The 26693-nt window shown below is 38.5% G+C and overlaps 1 protein-coding gene across 2 annotated transcripts in view; it reads right to left on the bottom strand.

The window, feature by feature from the left end:
• Positions 1–10682, bottom strand: part of RBM20 (RNA binding motif protein 20) — a 1470922-nt gene extending 1460240 nt beyond the window's left edge. For both annotated transcript variants that reach the window (XM_044055714.1, XM_044055715.1), the window contains exon 1: positions 10152–10682. In XM_044055714.1, coding sequence (XP_043911649.1) covers positions 10152–10264 — 113 coding nt within the window. In that variant the 5' untranslated portion in view covers positions 10265–10682. The remainder of the gene's footprint in view (positions 1–10151) is intronic.
• Positions 10683–26693: the final 16011 nt, after the last annotated feature.

Genomic DNA, 26693 nt, shown 5'->3' with positions numbered 1-26693 from the left:
AGTAAATTATTAAGAGAGGAAATGTAAATATTGATTGAAATGAAAAGGTGACAACCAATCTGACTACAAGAAATGTGCCTTTGGTGCAATGCAAGCACATAAGAAATACATTACTGAAAGCAGATTGTTTTCTCTGTAATCATTTAAAGTAAAACAGTGGCCACACTAAAGACAAGACAGTATTATATTCCAAAAACTGTTACACTAAAATAAACGCAATCTATCCTAAAATGCTTAAACAAAATAATAAAAAAAGATAATCAAAGACAGAAGGAAATGGGAAAAAACACAACTTTTAATACAAAAAGGTACTGAAAAGAAGAAAGCATAAAAATTCCCAAACCCACTTTAAATAAAAAGATCTTTACAACTGCTTCTTAGCCTTAAATCTTCCAAAACAAATGACTTCTTCAGATTATTATAGACAAGAGCCAAGAGAGACAATCTTCAAAGTTAGTGATCCAGAAACTTAAAACAATTTCTGGCAGGGTGAACGAAAATCTCAAGATTGTAAAAAGTACAATTTCAAGACAATTTAGAATATTGTACGCTGTAGCCAAAGGGCCTCATGTAAAATCAGCTAAGAAATATCACCCTTTAGAAATTCTAGCTATACAAGTAATTCTGAACATAAAAAGTGGCTATACTCAAGAATAAAGAAAATATAAATAAAAATAAACAACTGTCCCCAGCCAGTTGATGAGGACATACATAAAAAATAACATTAATAGTGATGAAAATGAAGTATTGGTACTGAGTACTAAAAGAAATGTCATCTGCGTTTGCCTCCATAGTCCATGTGTGTGACCAGTAACATCATAAAAATAAATGCTACATTATACAATAATCTGCATTATTATCCTAATGAATTACAATTTATATATTTTCTGTTTTATTTGTTAGGATGTCTGTCATGTAAACCCTTGTCTTTTTATTGATTTTTTTTTTTCGCAATAGTGGGCTGACCTGAAAATTATCTATCTGGATCAGCATTGCAGCTCAAATAACAAATCTAATTAAATAAAATAAAAACTTACAATAATGTATTATACAACTTCTCTGCTCCCAAAGGTCAATGACAGTAATTTAAACTATAAGGGACTCTAACTAAAAGGTACCATAATCACATGCCAAAAAATAATGACAACAAAACTGCTAGTATTTAAAAGAATATGATATAATTAAAATAAATACTGTAATAGCAACACTAACCTCAAAATAACCATATTACATAAAAATTCTCCCAGCACCAGAGGCAAATGCCAGGACTGACATACACAGTTTAGAAAAATATATAGCTACTCATGATTGTTGCCAACCACAGAGCAAATTAGCTCTTTTAAATACCAAATAGTAACCTGGACTTCATTTTGTTATATTATTTTAATACATTTGTTAACCACATAAAGTCCATTAGGTATATGTGCCTATTTTCAGGGCTGACCTAACAGCACATATTAAATGACTTATTGACAGTCAAACAGTAGGCAAATGAAGACTGAGGGACTCAAACCCAGGACTACAAGATGAAACTCATTAGCAACTCATAGCCTTAATTCCCTGCACTAAACTGCCAAACAGTCTAACCTTGCAAAAGATATATATATTTTTTTCCTTTCCATATTAATGCAACTGCTATGCAGATATGTATGAAAACTGGATGTGCTTTCATTATGCAAGCACTTATTTCCTTTTTGGTGTTTTGTCGGTGCACTTTTGAATAAATTTTACCCACTCTGTCAAACAAATTCACACACACAAACATGCACATGAGTCTGCATGCAGAAATACACAAACTGCTACTCACTGTGCTTTATCTTGGTACAACCATTTTAGTATCTGCTCTTGATTTTGGGGTTCTGGTAAGTTAAGTCCTTTTTGAGAACTCTGAAGGGTTTTTATGTTGCTGTTTCTTTCTTTACCATCATCTTGGTCTGAGCTTGCCTTCAGAGTACAAACTTCCCCTTACCCTTCACTTTCTGGTTGTGGGGGTCTCACCCAACTATTGCTCTCATATTATCATTTCCATTCATCTTCCAAACATTTCCACACACAAAACGCATATAAACATAACAATTGCATGTGTGTTTGCTAGTGTTTCTGTGTATACACATGTGCGACACAGATCCAGTCTTTATTCCCCATGTTGTTTTCCACTAGTCCAGTTGAAAAATGTCATAAAATACCACTTCAAGTAACTGACGTCATCCAGAATCAACTTCATCCCTGAACACGTAATGCAGCATAGTTACATTCAGTCGTAGTCACATATGTGTGTGTGTATGTGTGTGGATATACAAGTATAACAGAACATTTAAAAAACATATACAGAAATTAAACTTCAGTGCATGTAAACTCAAAGTGGCACATGTAAGTAATTCAGACTGAACACAGGCACATAAATAAACTGGTAAGTCAGAAAGCAGACAGACACACGTAACAAAATAAGCTACCTTCATCCAGGTTTCTGTAATTAAACTAACCTGCACTCTGATGCATAGATGTAGCTAAACTGTCTGATACATGTAACAAAACAACTGAAATTATACCCAAGCAGTTATGGCAGGAAACTATGAAATGCACACATTCAGCATAATTCAGTTTAACTGCCACAAGTTCATCTTACAAAGTTTCATTCTTTATGTCGCTAAATCATGTATTCTTATTTGTTTGCTCCTTGTCAATTAACGGAGAGTAAAAAAGAAAACTGCACATGTCAGAATGTCCGATCTTACGACCAACACCTAAAAATGAATAAAGCCTAACACAGACATTTAGCTGTAAATAGCTTAAAACGAAGTCATACTGGGACCTATAAAAATCTGAACCTCATTCAGACAGGCAACTATAAGAAACAGCCAAAACTCAGAATGGCGCATATATCAGAATTAAACAAAACTCAGTGGCACCTTTTAACAACATTAAACAGAATGGAAACCAGTACCAACAACAAACTTGAAAAAACATTTCTGAATTAAATTACTGAACGGTGGAGTGGTAAAAATAGACTAAGCGATTCTAAAAATGTAATTCAGGTCTTACATCTATAACCGAACTAATCAATTTTCAATTTGTCAAAGCTGTTATTGTAACAAACCTTAACAGAGCATGTAACGGCAAATTCAAGAAGACATTAACTGCACTCAGAGTAGCCTCAGGAAATAATTACACAAGAACTCAGACTGGTAGTGGTAAATATGATTTAATTATGCATATGTTATATACGCACTAGTAACATGTGTATAACAGAAACATCGCTAAGTATCACCTAAAATTGAATTAAACACATTTTTCTGAACCAAGACCAACACCTGTAACTGAAATACATTTAAATGGGACTGTCACTGGACCTACAGCTGAATCATACGTTCAAATGCAGAAGTAGCATTCATTGGCACTTACTTCTACATCCTTCCCTGCAAAAACTGCTCATGATACTAAGATGTGGAGTACAATTGTATGCCTTTACTCCTAATAGCATATTTACCAAGTATGGCTTGGTATTTGATGCACTCAGTTTTCTTGTAACTGTCTTATGTTTCTTTCAGTCAGAATAATGAAGAAAAAGCAAGCTGTCTCCAAAAAGTATAAATCGCGTCATGTTATCAGCTGATTTGTCTGTCAGCCGTAAAATAATCTTGCCATTTGTAATTATTTAACTCCAGTGCTAATGCTGCTTTTCCCTACCCTTCATGTCTTAGTCCCAGACCACTACAATTATTATTCATTGTTACATAAAGATCTGATGAACTAATTGCTGGGGCTAGAAAATGACTGTTTCTGTAAAGTAATTAGGTGCAAAACAGTTTCCATTTTAGTCGTTTATTTTTATCAGCTATTTTACTTGTATCATTCACAAGTGAACCCAGGTTGTGGCTAAAAATGACCTTGTGGCCGGTCCCCAACCAGTTAACAAATAAATAAATAAAAAGTGCTAACAAGGAATCTAAGCTAATGAAACCTCAAAAGACTTTTCTTTTCAAACAAAACAAATGAAAACTACAGCACTGCCATTAAAGAGCATAATACAATGGATTAAGGCAATGATCTGTTAATGAGATGCTCCCTGTGGTCCAGAGTTTGATTCCATTATCTTCCATCTGCCTACTGTTGTGACTGAACAAGTCACTTAACCAGACAGTGCTGTTGAGCTGAGCCTGAAAAAAGGTCCACAAGGAAGTACTCTACCCTGGTTAACAAACCCAAAGAATTTAAATAAAATGTTGAAAAATATAAATTATTTTAAAAGTCTGTGTTCCCATAAAGAAAAACAACCAGTCTTACAGTAATTGATTCTATTTGCTGTTTTCTGTTGTGTGCCACACAGAAAGGTACAGCCAATAAATGTCCCTTCTATACTGTGACAAAAACTGTGCTCTCTCACACCTGACTGCAGATCACAATCACTGTATTATGCCCACTGGTAAATGGCCATCTTTGTTCTATCAGAGTCATACCTCTCAGCCTCTTATTGCAAAAAAATCTGTACAAATCCCAAAAAATGATGGGGAACACCCAAAAATAGGGATAGATGTTATATATTGCTCTTATAGACTTAGAAAGTTGCAAGGGTAACAGGTTATGTGTTAGCATGCATTTTCTGAAGGATATGAAGTCTAAAACTCAAATTCCTATCATTATTTACTGACTGCAGACACAGTCCTTAATGATTTGTCAGAAAAAAAAATGTTATGAGGTACAGACCAAAAATATGATGCAAAAATCTGGACAGTTAAGAGGTATGATAAGAGTAAGAGCACTCCAAGAAACAAGAAAACACCAAATATAAAAGATGTCTATATATGTCAGCGAAAAGAACAAAACAAGATACACTTCCTACTTAAATGGTAAGAAAAACACTGCCAATGCATCTGCCTTGTAGCCATCAAGGGATTAAAATAATGAAAGAAAACTGCTGTTGTGTTTTTATAGGTTTTTTAGTAGCCGCGGTGGTGGTGCAGTGGTAGCGTTGTCGCCTCACAGCAAGAGGTTCTCCCATTCGATTCTCAGCTGGATCGCCTTCTGTATGGAGTCTGCATGTCCACCCCGCGGTCGAGTGGCATTCGAAAGACATGTGTGAATGGGTGTGCCTTCATTGAAGGTTGGGTGTCGGGCTGGCACCGTAAAAATCTACTGCCAATCATTAGCGGACTGGAGTTCCGCTGTGGTTATCCCTAACCGGGAAAAGCCGAAAGAAGAAGAAGATAGGTTCTTCATAGTTTGGTTCTCCAGTTAAGCCCTTAATTGCATTTAAATACACATCAAGCAGGACACTGTCAGACAGAAGTCTTTATTTGACTTTATTTTACTCACTGAACATACAAAATGACTTTGTTATTATACTGATATGATATTTCTAACTCTGTTTTACCTTCTGTTAGCTTACTACAAACTATATTTAATACAGTCATTGCTCTCACTGACTGGCTTCCTTTCTGCTATCTCTCTAATATTACAATCAGTAATCCTACTTTATTCATTCACCTCCAAATAGTGATTCAATTCCATGCCTTCCTGACATTCCACACTCCTTTGTGCAAATGTCTATCTATTTAATAAGCTATTGATTTGTGTTGCGATTGCCCAGGTAGATTTACAGGTCCCCAAGTGTGTCCTTAAAAGTGTTCTGGTGTGGAAATGTTATCAGCTAGGGCAAATGTGGTAAATAAGAGTCAGCAAATCATTTATAGAAACATAAATTATAACCACAGTATGCATGTGGCACCTAAGTTTAACATCTCGGCAGAAAGACAGCCCCCCTCCACCGGCTATGCAGCTCTGCTATGTCATCAACACAATCAGGTACTTTGTAGGAACCACCAATGCCTACTGCAAAAAGTAAAACCACAGCCTGCACATCTGTCAGCAAATATGCAGGCCTGCAAGACCTCTGGAGCTCTTCTTCCATAACTTATACTATGAAAAGACCACCAGACATTTTCCTCATCTATGTCCTGCTGATCACAGCCACATGAGGCTGTTGGATCTATACAGTGTGTTCAAGCATGGGGAGAAAACAGCTGTTCCCCTGGGATCTGAACCCAGACCACCAAGAATATTAATCATCTGCAGATTAATCTATATTCTGCTAGTGCCTTTCACCTTCCAGGAAACTTCATGCCCCCAACCACCACCACCTCTTTCACTTCAGCGTTACCCCAAGCTTTTTCCAACACTAAGACCAGGAGGAAAGGTGTTTTTCTGTAGAGCAGACAGATTTGGTAACTTTGGCTCCTTGTCTATCTGTCACTCACTCTTTTTTCCTCGCCTTCCTTTCTTCCTATCCCTAGATAAATAAATAGTTCAATCGACCATCTCCTTATTTCATTAAAAGTTTAAAAGTTACATGGTGGATTAAAAAATGTTATTTGGTGGTATTTGTGTTGTAGGTAAAATATGCTATTGTCTTGATATGGTCTGCACACTTTCATGTTTTCTGAGATGTGGGTATAAAACATCTATATTTAAGTTTCCATAACCACAATTCCAGTAGCATTTCATTTATTTCCTTCATCCATTTTAGTCTCTCTTGGTCTCTCCATTTTAGATGACTACTGGAAAGTAGTAGTCAAGTCAATTAAATGCTAAACACTGTACAAAGATTTATTTAAAATTTTACACTACATATTCTCAAACTAAACAGACCATGCAGAAATATGATTTTTTTAACTAAAATCAATAACATCAAAGATTAAAAATCAATCATAATCACAAAATAAAACAGACATATAAAAAGTTGCAATCAAAATAACAATAAATAATTATGTGTAGTTACAGAAAGCAGAACTATAACTGGGAAAAGACAAAAAGACAAACAACAACAGAAAGCAGAACTAAGTGATTAATGCATGGCTTAGAAGAAACGTGCAATAACTGTTATGAAATCAATACTCCAAGACCACCTATTAAAACTAAAAAAACAGAATGATGAAATTGAAATTAAACAAATGTAAAGAAGAAGAGTTAATAGTAAACTAAAGTAAATTTCTCTCTAAAATGTGTTTAATAAAACTTAAATATCAGAAGTGTAACCTGGATTTCTGGAACTGTGTACCATCTTTTACACCAACTTTCTTAATGTAGGACCCTTAGCACAAGTTAAATCCCACACCCACTCCCGAGGATGAATGTTTCTGGACAGTATACCTCCTATACTGCAAGACAAAGCACTTTGAAAAGAGCAACAGTTTAGGAAACTATATAAGCATAAAGCATAGTAAATACACCAAGTTTTTTTTTTTTTTAGTTTAAATTCTAATAATACTAAGTCAAGTCATTTTTAAGAAGTGCATAACATGTAATGCATGGTAAGTGTTTACCTACTGCCCTGTTTAATGTGTAGAATTCAAATATAAAATGCAATGAAACATTCTGTTCTAAATCCTAGAGTGCATTGATTGTGTCCTGATCAATGTTTTCTTGACCAAGAAATCTGTCACCACATAGATTTTCAATCTTTTTTCTAATCACAGCATTAATGTGGAACAATATGTTATGAAACAGCACAGTATGAAACGAGGCACACTTGCAAGTAATAGAAAATCACACAAATATGACATGTACAGCATCTGAACTTGTTCCTGATGGTCTGTCTATTGATCTTTCTCTATTCCTCATCCCTTCTTTCTTAGCTATCTCTCGATCCTTTTTTAAGTATATTTATCAATATATCAAAAAGAAAAGTCTTGCATTAGTAAATGGACACTGTTAGCTTTCTTCAATTTAATCTAAAAAGAAGTACGGAAAGTAAAATCAGAATATACAGAATTATTGTGTTTATAAGAACATTGTGCAGATTACTCCATTTAAAGTCATTTTCATTATTTTAATGAGTGGTATCTAGTTGTATATATATAGATTCATATTTCATAGTTTGTTCATAAACTACAGACAATGCCACTAAACATGGCCTGCATATTTAAAGGTCAACGTGAGTATGTTATATAACAGTGGATTGTTTGCATTCAAGTCTCACAAAGTAAGACACACCATTCCATTTAGCTGCGGGACAAACCTTTTACATATACAATAAGATGTTTTACTGCACTAAATAAAATACTTTATTTTGTCAGTGGTTTCCCTAATGGTGTTTGGACAAACAGCATATAGCTTAAGAGCTTAAGATTTCATACCTGTTTAGCATTTCCCCCAGGACTGGCCTAATGCTTAAATATTAACATTTTGTTGCATTTTAGACTATTGGTAAGATTTCAAAAGTTAGCACAGTGGTTCAGTGGCACAGTGGCTCCGTGACTCAGTGGTCAGCATCTCTGCCTCACAACACTTGATTCTCCAGTTCAGTTCCTGTATGAGATGCCATATGTGCGGAGTCTGTGCAATCTACATGTTCCTCCTCTTTCCACTTGGGGTTTCACAAGGAGCTTTGGTCCATTCACATATCCCAAAAATATGACAACAGATTGACTGAATTGCTATACATGTGCATATAGGGTTGTGTCTGTGTGTGTGTGTGTGTGTGTGTGTGTGTGTGTGTGTGTGTGTGTGTGTGTGTGTGTGTGTGTGTGTGTGTGTGTCTATGCCCTATGTCCTTTTATTGTTGGCATAGGCTCTGGTTACCCCACAGCCTTGAAATGGATAAAGTGGATATTGGAAAATGAACAAATAGTGAGACTTCAGACTCAGAAAAATCTTTGCTGTGCAACTGACAACTGTATGAAAAAGCGTAATTTTATATATAATTTTCACTGTTACAACATATGAAAAACACAATGCCAAAGCTGTACCTATAAAAATATCATGCATCTTAACAAGACAATGTCATTTGAAGCATTTGTAAGTTATGATTTCATAATGATATATATATATACATATTGTTCTGTTATTGTTCTTGAGTAGTTGTATTTGTACTGCGATAATTAAGAAGTAATTTTAAAGGAACTTGGCGGCTAGTTGAAAAAAATAAATGTGAAAAGTTAATGTAAAGAAAAAAATATTCTGATAGCAGTTGTACATTGATGGCTTCATTTAGTGTGTTGCCCAATCATTATTTTTTCTGAACTGCTTTTCCTCCTCAGGATACATTTTCTTTTTTTATTATTGTTTTTTCACTTTTCAGAAATAAATACTTCATAATTTGACAAGGACATTTATAAAAAATCAGCTGTTAAACTGTTAAAAAGCTTTGTTATTATTATACTGCTCTGGGATGAAAGGTGTCTGCACTCAGCCTCAAAAAAAGAGTGTATTTTTATACTTAATATAATATTCTAAGGGATTTTGAAGGGGACTATGTGTGGAACAATCTAGATATAATAGCTACAGCAGCAAAATATGAAATATCAGTAGTGGTGATAAGTAGTGACAGCCACTGTGAAAAAAAAACATATAACACTATTGAAGTTCTTAACATAAAATTAAAAGAACCCCAGATTGAGTATCATATTTTTATAACTACTACTATGCAATTAATGGAAAGCATGTTCATATATAACCTTACTTAAATGCAGTACTCAATCAGACAATGAAAATACATATAAAATGATGATTTGGATAACTGGTGATAAACTCCCATGAAATATTCTAGGCATTTTAGGCAAGATATGTACTCTCCCATCCCCATACGCCATGTGCACATATATACAAAAAAGTACTTACAGATGTGCCAGGCCAGCAAAATGATCTTGCAAGTGTGGAAGTAATTCATTTTGATGGCTTTATTAGGAAGTTAAAGTAATTTGTGAGCCTCTGAATGATTTACATAGAAGACTATCGTTATAAGGTAACTATTGCCATTTGATGTTTTATATAAACTCACAGTAACAACTAGGGTGTCATTTTCTTCCAACTGCTGGAAACATCTGTGGTTTCATTAATGTTCTGCATGAGTGCAGACTGTATACACTGAAATTAAATTATTTTGAGCAGCAAGGGAACACAGGCATCTCATTTCACTGTAACATAATTAATTGAATTGTTAGCACTATTACTAAGCTGGAAGCATATAAAAACAATCTGTAAACATTGCCCTTAATTAAACCAATACTGACTCACAAAAAGTGAGCTGAAATTTCTGAATGGACACCACACTGTGGCCATGCTGTCCTCTGGAATTCATCAGACATGCTGTCAAGCTTTCTACATATAGTAACAGACCATTTTCAAAGCAGTAACTAAATGCATAGTGGGCTTACTTTTTTGGAAGCTGAGAAGGTCCAATAAGGCTGGAGTCTGAGGTATTAGTAGTCCCTGTTTGAGTACTGCTGCCTGCTTGTGTAGAACCACTAATGTCCATTCCATGCTTCATGGCAAATGGGATAACTGTAAGCCTGATAAGAGACAGTAAACACTTGGTATGACAACTGTTCCACGGCAAAAACAGGACTAGAAGTTGCCTTTTCCTGTAGCAGGGAGTAACAAATATCACTTTAGTCAGAAGGCTCTCTCCACAGGTGTCCAGAAAGTAATGTTTCAGCGTAGTGTCTTAGAACAGTGTTGTTTGCTTCTTACGATGCAAATTCTCTTAAAAGAGTTCACTGCAGAATAGTTAAACGGATAACAGAAACTGTAGGAAGCCAGATGAAAGGGACCAGGGCAATCAGTGAAAATCCAAACAGGCAGGCTGATGAGAGGTGCTTCCTCTTCTGACAACAAACCACAATAATGTTTTATCTGCGATGCAGGCGTCAGAAATGCCATTACTCATTCAGAAGGTGCAGGATCAGTACAGCAGCAGCTGCTCAGGCCGTTGGATCTGATTGCAGGGATAGGCTATCGATATTCTACTGCTATGCAAATAGCAAAAATTGAGATACACAGAGCTGTCTTAAAGAGACAGCTACACCTGACAACAGCCCTTAACTTGCATCAGAGAAGAGAGGAAATTAAAAAAAAAAAAAAAAAAGATATATGGTATGATATAGGATATCTAGCGGGAGAGGTAAAATTAAAAGTTTAACTGAGTCACTGAACAAAACAGGAAATCGACACTTCACTTGGAAAAGCTGTCTTTGTAATGGCACCACACTGACAAAATAATATGATGGAATGTAACATACGAATGGTAGTTTGCTGATCTAAAAGTGCATGGTAATATTTTAGCAGGAATGATGGCTTGATGGCACAGGCCAATAAAGCAGATTTTTAAGATTGCTTGTATCACCACTCATATCTTAGCTATCACGTTTGAGAAACTTTGTTGTGCCACCTGCCATTACCTCAAAGAGAGACGAGGAGAAGGTTAGTGGCTGAAAGCAGAGTGAACAACCCCTCTGGCAAATATTTTCTACATGTAATGAGTTGGGGGTCCTCTTGTCTCTCATTTTCAAGGGAATTTAGAAGTTCTTTCAAATTAATGAATGAAAGGGGTTTGTGGCACTAAAATGCATGCTCTATACCAAATGCACATATGAAAAATTCTATCCTCAGTTCAAAAAATACAAAGACACCCAAACACAAATGTGATGTAATACTTTTTATTGGCCTAACATAGGTTTTACAATTACTTAAGATTTTAAGCTGGTATGAGTCCTTTATGTTTTCTGCTACTGAAACAACATAAAATTTCTTTAATTCTTTTTTCATCCTCAGTGCAAGAAATTAAGGGACAAAACTGGGATTAAACTGTTGTGCACCTCCTTTGCTTATATGAGTCACTTTGACATTCTCTGGATCCCTGCATTCCCCAAATAGAGTATGATTAGGATGCTGATAGCACAAGGCAGGATTCTGATCATTTACGCTTGACCCAAGCAGAAGTAGTAGTTGGGGAAGGATTACAAACAACAGGCCCCTGTACATGAGGAAGAAGATTTGGGTTCAAGCAAGGTACCTGCTGACTTAACTACAGCAGTACCATCTGCTTGTTAGTTCCTGTATGGTAACAGACAGCTTGGCAAAAACATCCTTTCTCAGATTCTCAGAAGGGGCATGAAGATATGAATCCATATAAAGTCACACATTTAGCAAATACAGAAGGCACGTGTGTGTGTGTGTGTGTGTGTGTGTGTGTGTGTGTGTGTGTGTGTGTGTGTGTGTTTGAGTGTGAAAATATATATTTATATAAAGAGAGAAAGAGAGTGCAAGAGAGAGACAAAGATAAAGGCAGAGGAAGCTGTGAGACTCTAACATGGACCAGTCGGACAGCTCATAAACAATCGACATTCAGTCTGTAATACAGCTTTTTAATTAGATGAGAGCAACTCATCAAATTAATGGCTTTAGATAATTCTATAAACATTGTACCAATAACATGTGCCTTATTCAATGCATTTAATTTAATAGGGGCAGTGAAGTTACATATCTAGTCGTAAAGTTGCGGTACATACAGTACAATGTTCTGCAAACTACAGTATTATTCCTTATTTGCATCTATGAATTTTATTGGGCTCTTTGAAGAAACTTCTGCATAATTTCATACACAATAGGCAGGATTCACCTTTTGAAGAGATATTGCTAATACAGATATTCGTACTCACTGCTCCTTTTGCCAAAGATCGGTTTATGTGCAGGGTAACAGAATAAGCAATCACAACCCCAGCTAAGTGAAGGGATGTGGCTAGCAGGTGCAACTGGTGCAGTGGTTTAAGACTGTATTCAAGGGTACAGGGTTTGATTCGCGATAATTTTTCATGGTGTTGGGGTTTGGTCTAATGGTTAAGATGTTTACCACACCAATAAGATGCACAGGGTTTTTCTCTTTACTTAACTATGCTAACTCCACAGCTGCAAAACTCAGGAGAAACATCTTAAATGGACAGCACACGATACACACTGCAACCTACAGGCTAGATTATTGAGAAGCAAACATGAACATGTCAGTTTACTCAAACAGCACTCCAAACGTATCTGTGAATAGAAATAATTGTGCCTGGTTATCTCAACAGATGGAACCATCTTTCAGATGAGACATTAATCTGAGGTCCCCCCATCCGCCTGTGTTGACGGTAGCCTAGCTAGATGTTAAAGAGCCCACAGTACTTTTCAACAAATAAAAGAGGAATTTCATTGATGTCCTAATCTAATTTCTCCCATTTTCTATTAACATCAACTTGCCTTCCAAGAAAACAAGCTATACACCTATTGAAATAAAGAAAAAGGTAAAATAAATAAACACGTAAATACACAGATTTAAGTGGGAGTGGGTGAGGGGAAGAGATTTTCACAATAAATGCAATAAATATAATACTCCATCAATTTCTGGTACGCTCGTTTACGTGCTTTAAAAGTTCTTTGTTGTATTATTATTTGATATATACAATTACCTGGATCATCAATTTGTATGTATTAATATCAGCAAATATCAATAAATCTTTGCATGAAGTAATAATATTCCTTTTATCTAAATTGATGACATCAGCAAATGTACACAGCTTACTCCATCATTACCAGAAAAATATATCTGTTGGTTTATTTCATTAGAGGTAATGTCTCTCATCATACTGTCCACTCCTTACCTCATTTTCTCCCTCTCCTCTGTTTTACTAAAAAGACTTTCGGCTTTTCCCCAGTTAGGGGTCGCCACAGTGGATCACTGGTCCGCTATTGATTGGAAGTGGATTTTTACAGTGTTGAATTGCCAGCCCAGTGCCCAACCTTCACAGAAGACAGGCACACACACTCATGCACCTACCTGCATGTCTTTAAAGTTCACTCAACTGCAGAGAGGACATGAAGACTCCGCACAGAAGGCGTTCCAGCTGAGAGTCAAACCAGAAAACCTCTTGCTGTGAGACGACAATGTTAACTGCTGCACCACAACGGCCGACCCTCTCCTTTCTTCTGTGTTATTACTAGTCATAAAAAATATATATAAAGGACATCTCATTTGTTCATAACTATTAGTTAATATGTACACAGTACTAATGTTATTATTCTCCCAGTGATCTTTACTGAAATGCTTGTGTGTTTTTTTTGAATCTGTATTGACTAGAAAACTGTATTGAATACTCTTTGCATAGACTAACTGCATGATGTGTATTCTGCATCCTACTGTATGTATACTGTTGTACTATCTAATTATTGTATTTTACTTATATTTCTGTGGAACTTTTCTCCCTGGCCCTCTGCTGAAAACAGGCTTCTGGCCCAGTTGGACTTTCCCGGTAAACAAATGTAAATAAATAAATGTATAGAATTTAAAAAAAGTAAAAGTCCTTGACTTGCTTTCCTTTTAAGGTTGGTGTGTACATGTTAATACTGTGCATCTGTCTTTTGATAATGACTTCTATACATCTTTGTATGGCGTCTCTGGCTATGGCCATGGGCGCTGGAACCATAAAGCGAGGGGGGAGGGGAGCCCCCCCACTTTTGCAGATCATCCATACCTCTCAACTGTCCCATTTGAATTATTTTCGTGCTTTAGCTGACGTGACGTCACACATATTTCCGGGTGGGAACGGATGGTTTTAGCTGCTGCCAGGATTTTATTTTCACCTGGGAGACGTATATTATATCAGAGTGAGTCCGCTCTTATTTAGCTGCTGCCAGGAGTGTGTGTGTGTGTGTGTGTGTGTGTGTGTGTGTGTGTGTGTGTGTGTGTGTGTGTGTGTGTGTGTGTGTGTGTGTGTGTGTGTCTGTGTCTGAGAGTGAGAGCGAATGTACAGAGATGTAAAAACATAGTGTTCTAAACGACATGACATGAACTGAACTGTCATGCTTCTGCTATGGTGACTATTCAATGGAAAAGAAATATGTTGTACTTCTCGACTCAGATCTTCAAAAATAAAATAAACATGGGAAACCGTATTAGTATGTTTGCAAACTCAAAAATGTCTAACAATTAAAATTACGATGTAAAATATGATGGTACTTTTAATTATTTCTACAGTTGGTCATACAAGAGAACCTTATTGATTAATTATTCATGCTTGGTATGAATTAGAAACTCTTTACACTGAGTGCCAGGGAGAGAGTACCCGTACTGCACTCACTCTACTTCAGAAAATAAGACAAACTAATCAGCAGTGTATTCTGCGTTCTCCAAGCCGCTTTGTGAAAATGTTAAGGGGAGGGGGCAGAACGCAAGACTATAACATGTGCATCTCTAGCAGTATTTTATATTATTATTATTAGCAGTAGTATAGGTGTAATAGTGACATCTGCCATACCACTCAAAGTGTTAGCGCAACAGCTCTGGGCAAAACCAAAACTAATAGGTTGACAAAGGGCCTCAAATCAGGGGCTTTACATTAGAGAGTATATTTGAAGGATAAAACTAAAATATGACTTAGATCCTGAACGATTTGCCAGAAAAACATTTTATAAGACACAGTCCAAATGTATGAGACAGAAATCTGGACATTTTGCTAAATTCTGGCCAGTTGAGAGGCATGCACCCCCTCAGGACACACCCCTCTCTGTCCCCTTTAGGGACCTGAAGCTTTTTACCTGGAATGGCATGCCTTGATTACAGTCCAGCCTCTAGGGGTGGTTTCTTGACAGCTCACTTGACATAAGAAAAAAAATGCATAAATACAGCACTGAAGCGATTATCAGCAGGATAACGTCTTGGTGAAGTCAGGTAAGTAAGTATCACGGCTGGTTGGGGGGGGATCTTTAATATAGTTGTTTTGTTTGATAATAAACACTGTTTTGTTTGGCAGTAACGGAGGGATACGTTGTTATACTGGAATGTTTTATTTGGTAATATCGCAGCAGGGTTACATTGCTACATTTGGAAATCTACTGGAACTAGAAATGTGTGCATTATGAGTGACTGAGGTATTAGTATTGTAACCACATGTAAGTAACAATGTGCAGTTTGGTTTGTAGGGAGAAAACAACCTCAAACTTTTGGATATATTGCAATACATCAGGATTTCATGGGTTGATTGAACTGCTAACTCTAACTGGCTCAAAGATGTATTTTATAATCATACTTCCCAAATGTCTCTGATTTTCAGGGGCGACCTCAATTTTTGCTCAAAGCTTTGTTTGCTGTGTCCCTCATAAGCCCCCTAAAAGTGGTGATTTGGGGATAAATGGTGGTGGTTTACATTTAATACATAGTGGCACCAATTAGAGTTATATACTTCTTTTACTTCAAAAACTACATGCTGGTTCGTTTTATCTTATTCTGCTAACTTTTCGACTTAATTGTAGTAATTTCTTTTGAAATGTATTCCTGATCATCCCTGATTATATCTGCATTTGTTCCCAATTCTGGAGATCAGATATTGAGAGAGCTATATTTCTGATCACTTTTAAGGTGTTAAGGATCTAAAAAGTAACATCTCAAAGGCAGAATTAGAGAAACCTGTGCAGTATGTGTGGGGCCATCGCCTTCTAGCCCATTAATAAATAACCTTGGCTGCCTCTAGTATCAAATGAAAGACATCTGACAGGTAGTTCCCTTTATAAATTACATATCGTTGGGGGCATTTAATATCGGATGAGAGACCTGGGATGCATCCCCGAGGCATGCTCACGCATGCACACACATACACACACACACACACACACACACACACACACACACACACACACACACACACACTTTACTACAGTCGCTCAACCTCTTAATGCAGGCAATCTAGACAAAGCTTTTTCTGAAGGATATGAAGACTTCAACCCTCAGTAATTTGCATGAGCGCCGGAAACATAGAGCGAGGGGGGACATATTTCCAGGTGGGAACGGATGGTTTTAGGTGTGTGTGTGTAAATGCCCCTGACAGGACACAGCTGGTGGCTAGAGGTACTCAGACTCAAACCCTGTACCTTGGGTATAGGTAAAAAAAGCCTAAAGTCCCTAGCCACCATCACTTGTGAATTTATGCCTCACATTTTTGTTCTGTTCCTCTGGTTTTCAGAAGTGGTAAAAAAACCCTTTTATTCTAGCAATTTTCTAAGGTTATAAAATCAGTATTTGAAATGTGTCCCTGTTTTGGGGGTGTATTCCCCCATTATTGGCTTTGTTCTGTATTTTTGTGCTAAGAGGTTGAGAGCTATGGTAAGAAGTGAGAACTGAATTCACTAAATGATATGATAGCCATTTACGTTTGTCTTCCTGTCTTTCAAGAAACTGCTGATTTATCTTAGTGGTATGTTGCTCTGACTGTAGTGCACAGGATTCTGGGTTCAAGACTTGGCAGTGAAATGCATGGTGGTTACACAACATTTTATGCAATCAACTTTCCAAAATTATACAAGCAATGTTTAAAATGTGTTCCTGTTTTTTGGCCTTCTGCCCCCCCCCCCACCAATTGAAAATAAGTTTGTGTGCAACATGCCTATGGCTTACACTACTGTGATTCTGTATTTATATATTGTGTGTAGAAGTAGACCGTTATCATGGAAGTGTTCTGAATAGGGCAGTTTTGTCTTTATTGGTGCATGCATTTTGCTTCATTGCCTACTGGAAAAATGTTTAAACAATACATTTAAAATGCAGTTGTGTGTGGAAGTAGACTGTTATCATGGAAATGTTCTGAATAGGGCAGGTTTTTTTCATTATTGGTCAGTGTATTTTTGTTTCATTGCCTACTGGAAAAATGTTTAAACAATAAATTTAAAATGCACTGTAACTCAAGTCTAGCAAGTGTGCTGTATTATACAAGGAATATAATTTAACATGATCAGGAAGGTGAATAAAGGAATGCATACATGTATGCATGGCCCTAAAAATGTGTTTGAAAACAGCCCAGAGGAATGTGTGAAAGGCTCAAAATCATGGGCAAATTTTAAACTTTACTCTTGTTACCAAAGCAATGGATGAAGGTAAAACAGCTGCACTGCCAACTTGGCTCACAGGATGCAGGAGATCAAAACAGGGGAAGAGACCAGTCACCACAGGGTTCGGTGCTAAGACTTTTTCTGTTTGGCATATACATCTCAAAAGTAAAAGGAAATACCAAAGATCTTTGGCCAGCTAAGTCTGAGATGACTGCAAGCTAGGAGAAGTCATTGAATCTCCAAATTACTTAACCATCATGCAGGAAGGTTTGTCCCAAATAATAACTGGTGTCAAAATCATGACAATGCCCTCTGAGAACTGATCCAATTGTTTGGCATTTGGGAACTTGTGTGTACAGTGACCTAACTTTTGACCAACATGTGCCCAGAGTCATAAGAAAGCCTTTCTATATTGCACATCTCATAAACAAATTGATTGTGACTAGATCTAGAGATGCTGTTGTCCCCCTTTACAAAGCTCTCATTATGTCAATCATTTTGTATAATGGGCACTTTGGCATGTATCTGTCCAGCCCCATGCAACAATTGGAATACCTTCAGAGATATCTTACTAAAAGGATACAAGTCCTAAACAATAGGTCTTGCATGGACCACCTCAAAGATTTATTACTATACTCAGTATCCTACAGAGTGCTTAGAGGTGACATGTCTGGCATACAAAGCATCCTCCGACATAATGCAGATGGACCTACTGAACATCAGTGAGTCAAATGGCATCAGAAATACTAAGTCCAGGTATCTAAACTGAATGTTGTGGAGAGATGGATATATATCACAGAGGCTACCACTGTTCCAGAACAGACTATCCATACAAATAAAACAAAGCTCATCCATCCACATTCAAATGCAACTTGGATCTAAGGATGAGTAATAGAAAATGTACTCCAGGATTTCCCCTCATGCCACTAATGGATAGAGTCAGTTTCTAAATGCTGCATCCCTTACATGGCCCCCTCAAATTATCTATGGTATGATCACAGTTGTTCTCACTAGGGCTAATATGCAATTATCAGCCATGGGGATAGCTAAGACCAATCAGAAAATATTAATTCAAGCACCACAAGGGAATTGGCTAAGCTTAAAATGTCCTCCAACTGAACCTATGTTGTGGTAGCAAATAGTTATTCAGCAATTACCCTTTTTTTAGTTCACTAAGTGCCCCTGTCACCCTCCGCCCCCCAGTCTTTAACAGCTTCTGGCGCCTATGGTTATGGCCACTTTCGTATATGTGAGAAAGCTATATATCTGTCTTTGTATAACTGCTGTTTGGCTTTACAGACATTACTTTGCTATTATGTATGTGAGAATGCCTTGTACTAGTCTTTGAGCCACCACTGCTTGAGGTTATGGCCATTCCTTTGCTTTTGCAATGTATATATGCCACTGTTTTCCTTACTTTTGTATGACCCCAGGTTGTGGCCGAAAAGGGTAATATGACCAGTCCACCAACCCAGTTAATAAATTGAAATAAGTAAGTAAATACAATAAATGTACAAAAATATGTAGAATTGTTAGTGGAATTTTCCCTACTTCTTTTCTGTAAATGGGTTGTTCCCAATAATGGACAACTCATTTATCAAAATACTCTAAATAAATGATAGTAGTTCCATTATTTTTGCTGGCGAGTTTCTTTATTCCAAGGTTTGCAAGCACCTTTTAAGGTTATTGTCAGTCAAGTAAAGTGAGAAACATAGAAGTAAAATTGTGCTTTCACAGAACTCTTGTAATGCTACAAATTTTGAGTCAGTCTTCACATAACATTTCTGAAGCCTGTAATCTACAGATATATTTTTTCACGTCCCGTCTTCCTAAGGAAAGGCATATTAAACTGTCTAGCAGTGTAACACAGGGAGTGACAGCTACAAGGTGTTAACAAGCTATAAATTGTAGATTCGAGTTTCAGTCCTTCACTCTTGTCTTATATAACAAGTGACTTGGGGAAGTCACTTAGCCAGACTAAATCTCATAGGTACTCCCCTGAAAAGAAGTTGCTTATGTCTAGATGAGCTTACTCACTTAAAATAAGTAACAATAAATTCATTCTAGTAGTTTATAACATTCCTAAAACCCATATATAGGGGGTGTCTGTGTGGGAAGAATGACTGGATATACAATTATTCTGTGTCAAGTCCTTTACTAGAGAAAGGTGTCGTCATCTTCGACTTCTTTCACATGCTAAGTGAGCACACTACATTTTGAACTTAGCACTTGTGTGGATTCAGTAAAAGAAAACAGATCAGCATTACAAACATAACAATACACAGTGTAACACTTTACATGTGTTACACTACTTGTATCATACGCTGGCTGTGCTTTTTTTAGCGGTGTCATTTTGAATAGCAGGAGGAGGGTATTCAAACACAGAAAGTACGTGGAGACAAAATTCTTGTTTCACATAAACTAGTAAGGGATAATGTGGTTTAAAGGGTGCCCTTGCTTTAGCAAGTACAAAACAAAAGTGATAGTTGATGTAGTCCTCAGGGACTAATTTACTTTGGAATGTGGCGCTGGTCCAGAAATGTCATGCAAGTACTGGGCGTCCATTTATTTATAATACGCACTGTTATATACTGTTTTCTTGCTTAAACACAACCCTGCTAAATATACAATGTTAAATGATTTCAGATTTACTCTGTCACTTCCTTTCCCTACTGTCATAGTCCTGTTTTACTGCTGAAGCTGTTGACATTCCTGAGGCAATTTTTTTCCCACTTTAAAAACATTATGTAAAGTCTTCCCATGAAGTACACTTTGTGAAATGACATTACTGAAATCAGTGTGCATTTATATGTGTTCAGCCATATATAGCAGGGCCTTATAAATATGGTCTGCTAACAGTTTAATGATGATTAAGTATTTATTACTGCTTGGTTGTAACTTGATTAAAGTGTAGCTATCATTCAAGTCTTTTGGATTAAGCACTTGGGCTTCAGACCAGTTGTTTTACATTAGGAAGGTTTGTGGCAAGCACTGTGGTGGCAGGACAGGTAGCTTTCATCCTTCTAAGTTGGGAACTGCTGATTGAGAGCCCAGTGTCCAAGTGTATTAGTTCTGGTTTAGGCACTTGGGCTTCAGGCCAGTTATTTTACATTAAGAAGGTTCGTGGTCTGCACTCTTGTGGGAGAAGAGGCTGGACTCTGCCCTTCTGAGCTGGGAATTTTCTGGTTAAAGGTTTATAGTGCCTGAATATTTGAACTGTATCTTACTGAAATTGGTTCACCTTGTTTGCTCTAGCATAGACTAGATCCAGGCCTACTGAATCTAGCTTTGTTTATATACTTGTTGTTTGTTTGCTTGTTATTTCCCTGGAAGCTAATTCACTAATAACTAACTTCTCAGCTTCTGTGGATCACTAGTGATATCTGCATTGCTTACTGTACTTATTTCCTTGTTTCACTTGAAAGAAAGTTACTGTTTGTCGTTTTGCATTTAGTTACTTGTATCACATTGCACTCAAGTTACCTGGCACTTGCTCACTAAAGCAATTATATAAGTCAGCACTAAAAATTAAAAGCACTACACCCTCACTCCCCACTGGCCCTTGTTTTCAATAATATTATTCTAGCATGTCCAAAGGTCAGTTGTCAATCTCCTCTCGGTCCAGCTGGTGAATCTGGGAATCTTGAGGCAATGTTATAACTGCCTCATGTACACAGACAACCCTCTCCTCCTCCCACATAACACAAATACTGAGATGCAGCTATTTAGCCAAACTGGAGGCTGAGCTCTCTCAACTCAGGACTGGCAAGACCAGACAGGAGGAGAAGGCAACTACACACACCACAAAACCAGCCTCACATAATGCTACCACTCCACTGAATCAAACACATAAACACACAAAGACATACTCGGAGGCTCTGAGTAAAATTTACCTAAACAGCAGAGGCCTCCAAAGCAGACACCCAAACAACTGCTACCTCAAGACACCCCACAAGCAACACATAAACCACAAAAAAGCAGTCACAGCCCTTAAGGCCAAATACAACACCAAACATACTTGTCATAGGTGACTCCATAGTCAGACACACTGACGCCCCACTCACCAGGCTGAACAAGGAGAGGGTCACAGTAAGCTGCCTATCGGGCGCTAGAATCCGCCACATAACACACCACAGCAAGTACAAATATGACACAGTCATTGTCCATGCTGGTGTGAACGACCTGAGCGATACCTCCCTGGTCTGCATGAAAAGAGACATAGAGGAGCTCTCTGATTATGTAGCCCAGGCAGGTATGACCCTAACCCTGAGCAGTATCCTTCCTTCACCAAGAATGATGCCACAATATAGAGACAAGATGATCAGCTTTAACAATTGGCTTAATGTCTGGTGTCATTGAAAGGGGATCCAGTGTCTGTCTGCCTGGGATGACATGCTTGACAAGCCACGCTTCAAAGGACGCTTATGAGGGGCGGCTTGCACCTGTCACCCCTGATTTCGGATATTGGCTAAGGCTCTTGCCACCCCCATAGTGCCTTTTTAGGCAAGGCTCAAATTCTAAGCCTACCACCCTAGAAAACAAAATGGGAAGAAATTGAGGGTAATGCTGCTCAATGCCAGAAGTCTAAATCTCAAAATGCCTTCGACGACTCGAGGCCCTTCTCAGTATGGAGAACATCGATGTCTGTGCTGTAACTGAAACCTGGTTTAAGGCTCCTGAGAGCACCCGGCACTATTAGGTTTTACCTCATATCATGCCCGCCCCAAAACCCGGACCACTCCACAAAAGGAGGGTATATCCATATTCATAAAGGATACTCACACCTCCAGGTTGGTGGCAACGATGAAGCTCGGAAACCATCCAGGTGCAACTAACAATAGGCAAAACTGCTCTACAAATTGTAGCATGCTACAGGCCACCCTCTCAAACTCAGGAACCCCACACAGCCTTCCTGAAGACACTGGAGGGTATAAATGTATCTCCAAACACCATCATATTGGGTGACTTCAACTACCGAATATAGACTGGGAACATTACTCAAGCCCTAACTTTCTAGCCCAACGGTTCCTGGAGTTCATAAATTCAAATGCCATGGAACAGCTAGTCACTGTTCACGAGAGGAGAAAATATACTAGATCTCATTGTCACAAACATGGGGACAAAATGCTCCACACCGAAGTATATCCCTCATTGGTGAGATCTGATCATAAACTAATCTCACTGGAAATCCACATCCCCCCACCCCAAACAAAAAGACCATAGTGAAGAACTTCTCTAAAGCAAACTTCACACTACTCAAGACTGGTGTGGTATCCTTCAAGGCCCCTGAGTCAGAGGAAACCACAACCCAAGCTGCGGATGAAGCCCTTACAAATGCCTTCCATGAACACCTCCAGGACTGCATGGATCAGGCAATCCCAAATAAAACCAAGACTCTTTCCACAAAGGGCAAACGTCCAGTCTGGTGGACCCCAGCCATTAACAAACTTTACAATAAGAGGAGAAAGCTATTACATGATAGAACAAAATCCATAAAAGGGAAGTCACCCTGATCATTATTAGTAAAAAATACGAGCACTCATAAAATCAACTAAGGCCAATTTTGAGAGAAAAATTGCCATGGATTCAAAGGACAATCATAAGGCCTTTTTCAGCTATGTTAGGAACCTGGGTGGAAACTCACAGATATGCTCAGAATTAGTCCAAAATGATACAAAATCACTGAACCCACAGACATTGCCAACATACTGGCAGACAGGTTCGGTGCAAACTTCACCCTAAAGGAGAGATAACTATCAGTGTAGCCTCCCGGACATCTCAAATGCAGGTGAAAGCTGCCACAGCATCAATGGGACCGGATGGTGTCCCTGGTGCTACGAGCGGCCACGAGCTAAATGAGGAATTAAACCCGCACATAAGGCAGCTGTTTAATCTCAGCCTTACCACAGGATACGTGCCCAAGGAGTGGCGTGACGGCAACTGTGGTCCCACTCCACAAAGGTGGCTTCACGGACCCTGGTAATTACCGCCCCATTAGCTTAACAAGTCTAGTGTGCAAGGTTATGGTATGGATTATAATGGAGCTCATAAACAAAGATATTGGAAACTTGCAGATATTGGGCCCGACCCAGTTTGGCTTTGTCAAGGGAAGATCATGCCTTTGACTGGTCGACACTTCTTGAAATAGTCACCAAGGCCATTGATGAGGGAAAGGCAGTCCATACAGCCTACCTTGACCTTGCAAAAGCTGGGAATAATACCCCCACTCGGGTATTGTAGAAAAACACCAGCTTAAATGTAAACCCATATGTCACAAGATGGGTTGCAAACTGGCTTAAGGACAGAACCCACAGGGTTAGAGTTGCTGGCGCTGTGTCAGACTCCAAGCCGGTCACAAGTGGTGTCCCACAGGGCTCGGTCCTTGGCCCCCTATTGTTTGGCATCTACTTCAGAAGTACAGGCCAACATGGGAGGACTTTGGCTGACAAAGTTTGCAGATGACTGCAAACTGGGCGCCATAGTGGAAAGTGCATCGGACACGGATATCCTTCAGAAGGGACCACGGAAACAGATAGCTGGTGCCAGAGCCATGGCCTGAAGTTAAACGCCAAAAAATGTATAGTCATACCCTTCGGGAAAAACAAGGTAACCCCAAGCTACCATATAGGTGGCAATCCACTAAGCACAGAAGAGGTTATCAGGGACCTGGGGACCCAGGTTGACAGTGGCCTTTCTTTGACACTCACATTGCTAAAGTGGTTAGAAAGACCTTCTACATTGCCCACCTGATCATGAAGGGATTCACATCCAGATCTAGTGAGGTCATTGTTCCCTGTACTCTTCACTTATCAGACCAATGATCGAGTACAATGCCCCATTCGGGATGTATCTCACCCGACATCTGCAGCAATTGGAGAGACCCCAAAAGTTCCTCACCAAAAGGATAAAGGGACTCCAAAATCTGTCATATGCTGCCAGATTGAAGAAACTCCAGCTCTATTCAGTCGCATACCGTCTGCTCAGAGGTGACATGTGCCTGACATACAAGGCCATGTCCAACCCGGAATTAATGGACATGCTCCACCTCAAAAATCCAAATCCACCAAAACCACTAGAGCAAGCGACTTAAACCTTAGCACGGATATAAATAGGACGTGCTGGAGGGATAGATTTATCACTCAGAGACTCCCTATGCTGTGGAATAAAATCCCGGTCCATGCGAGGCAGAGCACCACGCTGACTCTGTTCAAGAGAAATCTAGACCTGTGGATGGGAGATCGTAGGTTTACCCCGGGAATCATCTCTGTGTCACTGCTGGACAGAGGCACAACAAACTAATGGGCACAGTATTTTAATTTGGGCTAGGCTTATAAATGCCTTAGGGCAGATAGCCTAGTATAAACCTATGAACCTATGAACCTATGAAAGTTGTCCCAAAATAGAAGTAGCAATTGGTGTAGCCTACAATGTTTATAGGCATTCTAAATTAAAATCCACATACAGTCATGAAAGCAGAGTACAGAAAATGAATTGAGGATTGTTATGCAATGAAATGTCAGTGAAATTTCACATTTTTCCTTAAGAATGCAGATCAGTTCTCAAACAGGCACATAAAGTCTCTACATTGTGTCTTGATAGTGTTAGTTGCAGTCAGCAGTGATCACATGGAGTATACAATGCTCACAAACAACATGCGTCATGAAGACATATCTGACATTTCACATGGCTCTGACTTTCATCTTCTGAAAGGACATATCTTGGATTATTTGTCATCACGATGCTTTCTGTGCACAAATTCAGGCTCTGCCTTGAGTTGTTTTTTGGGGGTGGCAGCATATACTTTTATAGCTACAGTGCAACTTTGTGATCACAAAAGCAGGGTATGAGATATATACTAACAGAGAAAACATTCTTTATCATGAATAGTGTTTGACACTTCAGTTCCTATGGACTGCACACATCTAATTCTTTCAAGTGCAAACACAAAGACAGACAGCAGATAATATCAACTAGGCCCACCTATTCTGGCCCAGTCCCTATTTTCCACAAAAGATACAGTCATTTCCAGCCTTACTTCTCTTTTTGTTACAAATTTACAGTGATTGTTTTGCATGCATCTATGACCCTTTCATTAAAAGAATGCGTCTTCACCCTTCTTCTTTATCTATGCCTGTCACTATCACATTATGCCTTTTCTGCTGCTTGTCACCAGCTATTACCTTATTTCTGTCTTTGATTTATCTGAATGTTTTCTTCATATGAATTTTCTCTCCTGCACCTATCCATTGTACAAAGGTTTGTCATCCTATATCTGACAGTTCGGTGTAGATCCAACACAAAAACCTTAGTTACCTTTTAAATATTTCCTTGCGAAATCCACAGCACAAAAAAAAGTTAATTATAAGACCACAAATATACCAGCACTGCTTTTTTCTTTTATATTTAACATACTTTTTCCACTGACCAGGATCACTGAACCATTTCATAGTGAGCTGCTGACCTGGTCATGGCCACATATCACAATGACCTTACCAGGCAATGTAGCATAAAAGGATAAAACCTTACATGTGACCTAAACAGCTTTGGACTGAGTAGTGGCTTGGAAGTTAGAAGAGTCATGTGGGGTACGGTGGGAGTGAGTGGCAGATGCCAGCTCACAAGTCCTGGGGAAAGAGAGTGGTAGTTTCGGTCAGTTGATCTGCCACCATACAGGTACTGGCTTGCATTACATCAGAAAGACCAGGAAAGAGGGTAACAGTTTCATGATCCCAAGCCAGCAATGATCCCCTTCATAAGCACGTGGGTGAACACAAGCATACGCAAGCGGAGTTTGCAAGACATCCATGTTAATGCAGGTGCTCGCAGCAGTCCACAGGGTTCAGATTAGAGCCTCATTAGAAATGACCTCATTGCTGGGATGTCAGAGTGGGCACAAACCATCTCCATGACTGCCTGAGTGATGACCTCCACCAGTCAGCTCTCACCTCTGTACTAGGGGAAACACAGCACAGGGAAATTAATGGGCTCATGATTAATAGGGGAAGACTTGATAGTCATAAGAAATGGAGGCCAAAAGCACAATGACAAAAACATCACACTCCTCC

This window comes from Protopterus annectens, chromosome 14.part0 (assembly GCF_019279795.1).
Source record: "Protopterus annectens isolate FY-2018-M chromosome 14.part0, PAN1.0, whole genome shotgun sequence".
NCBI classification, from domain to species: domain Eukaryota; kingdom Metazoa; phylum Chordata; order Ceratodontiformes; family Protopteridae; genus Protopterus; species Protopterus annectens.
This window is presented reverse-complemented; position numbering and strand designations above follow the sequence as displayed.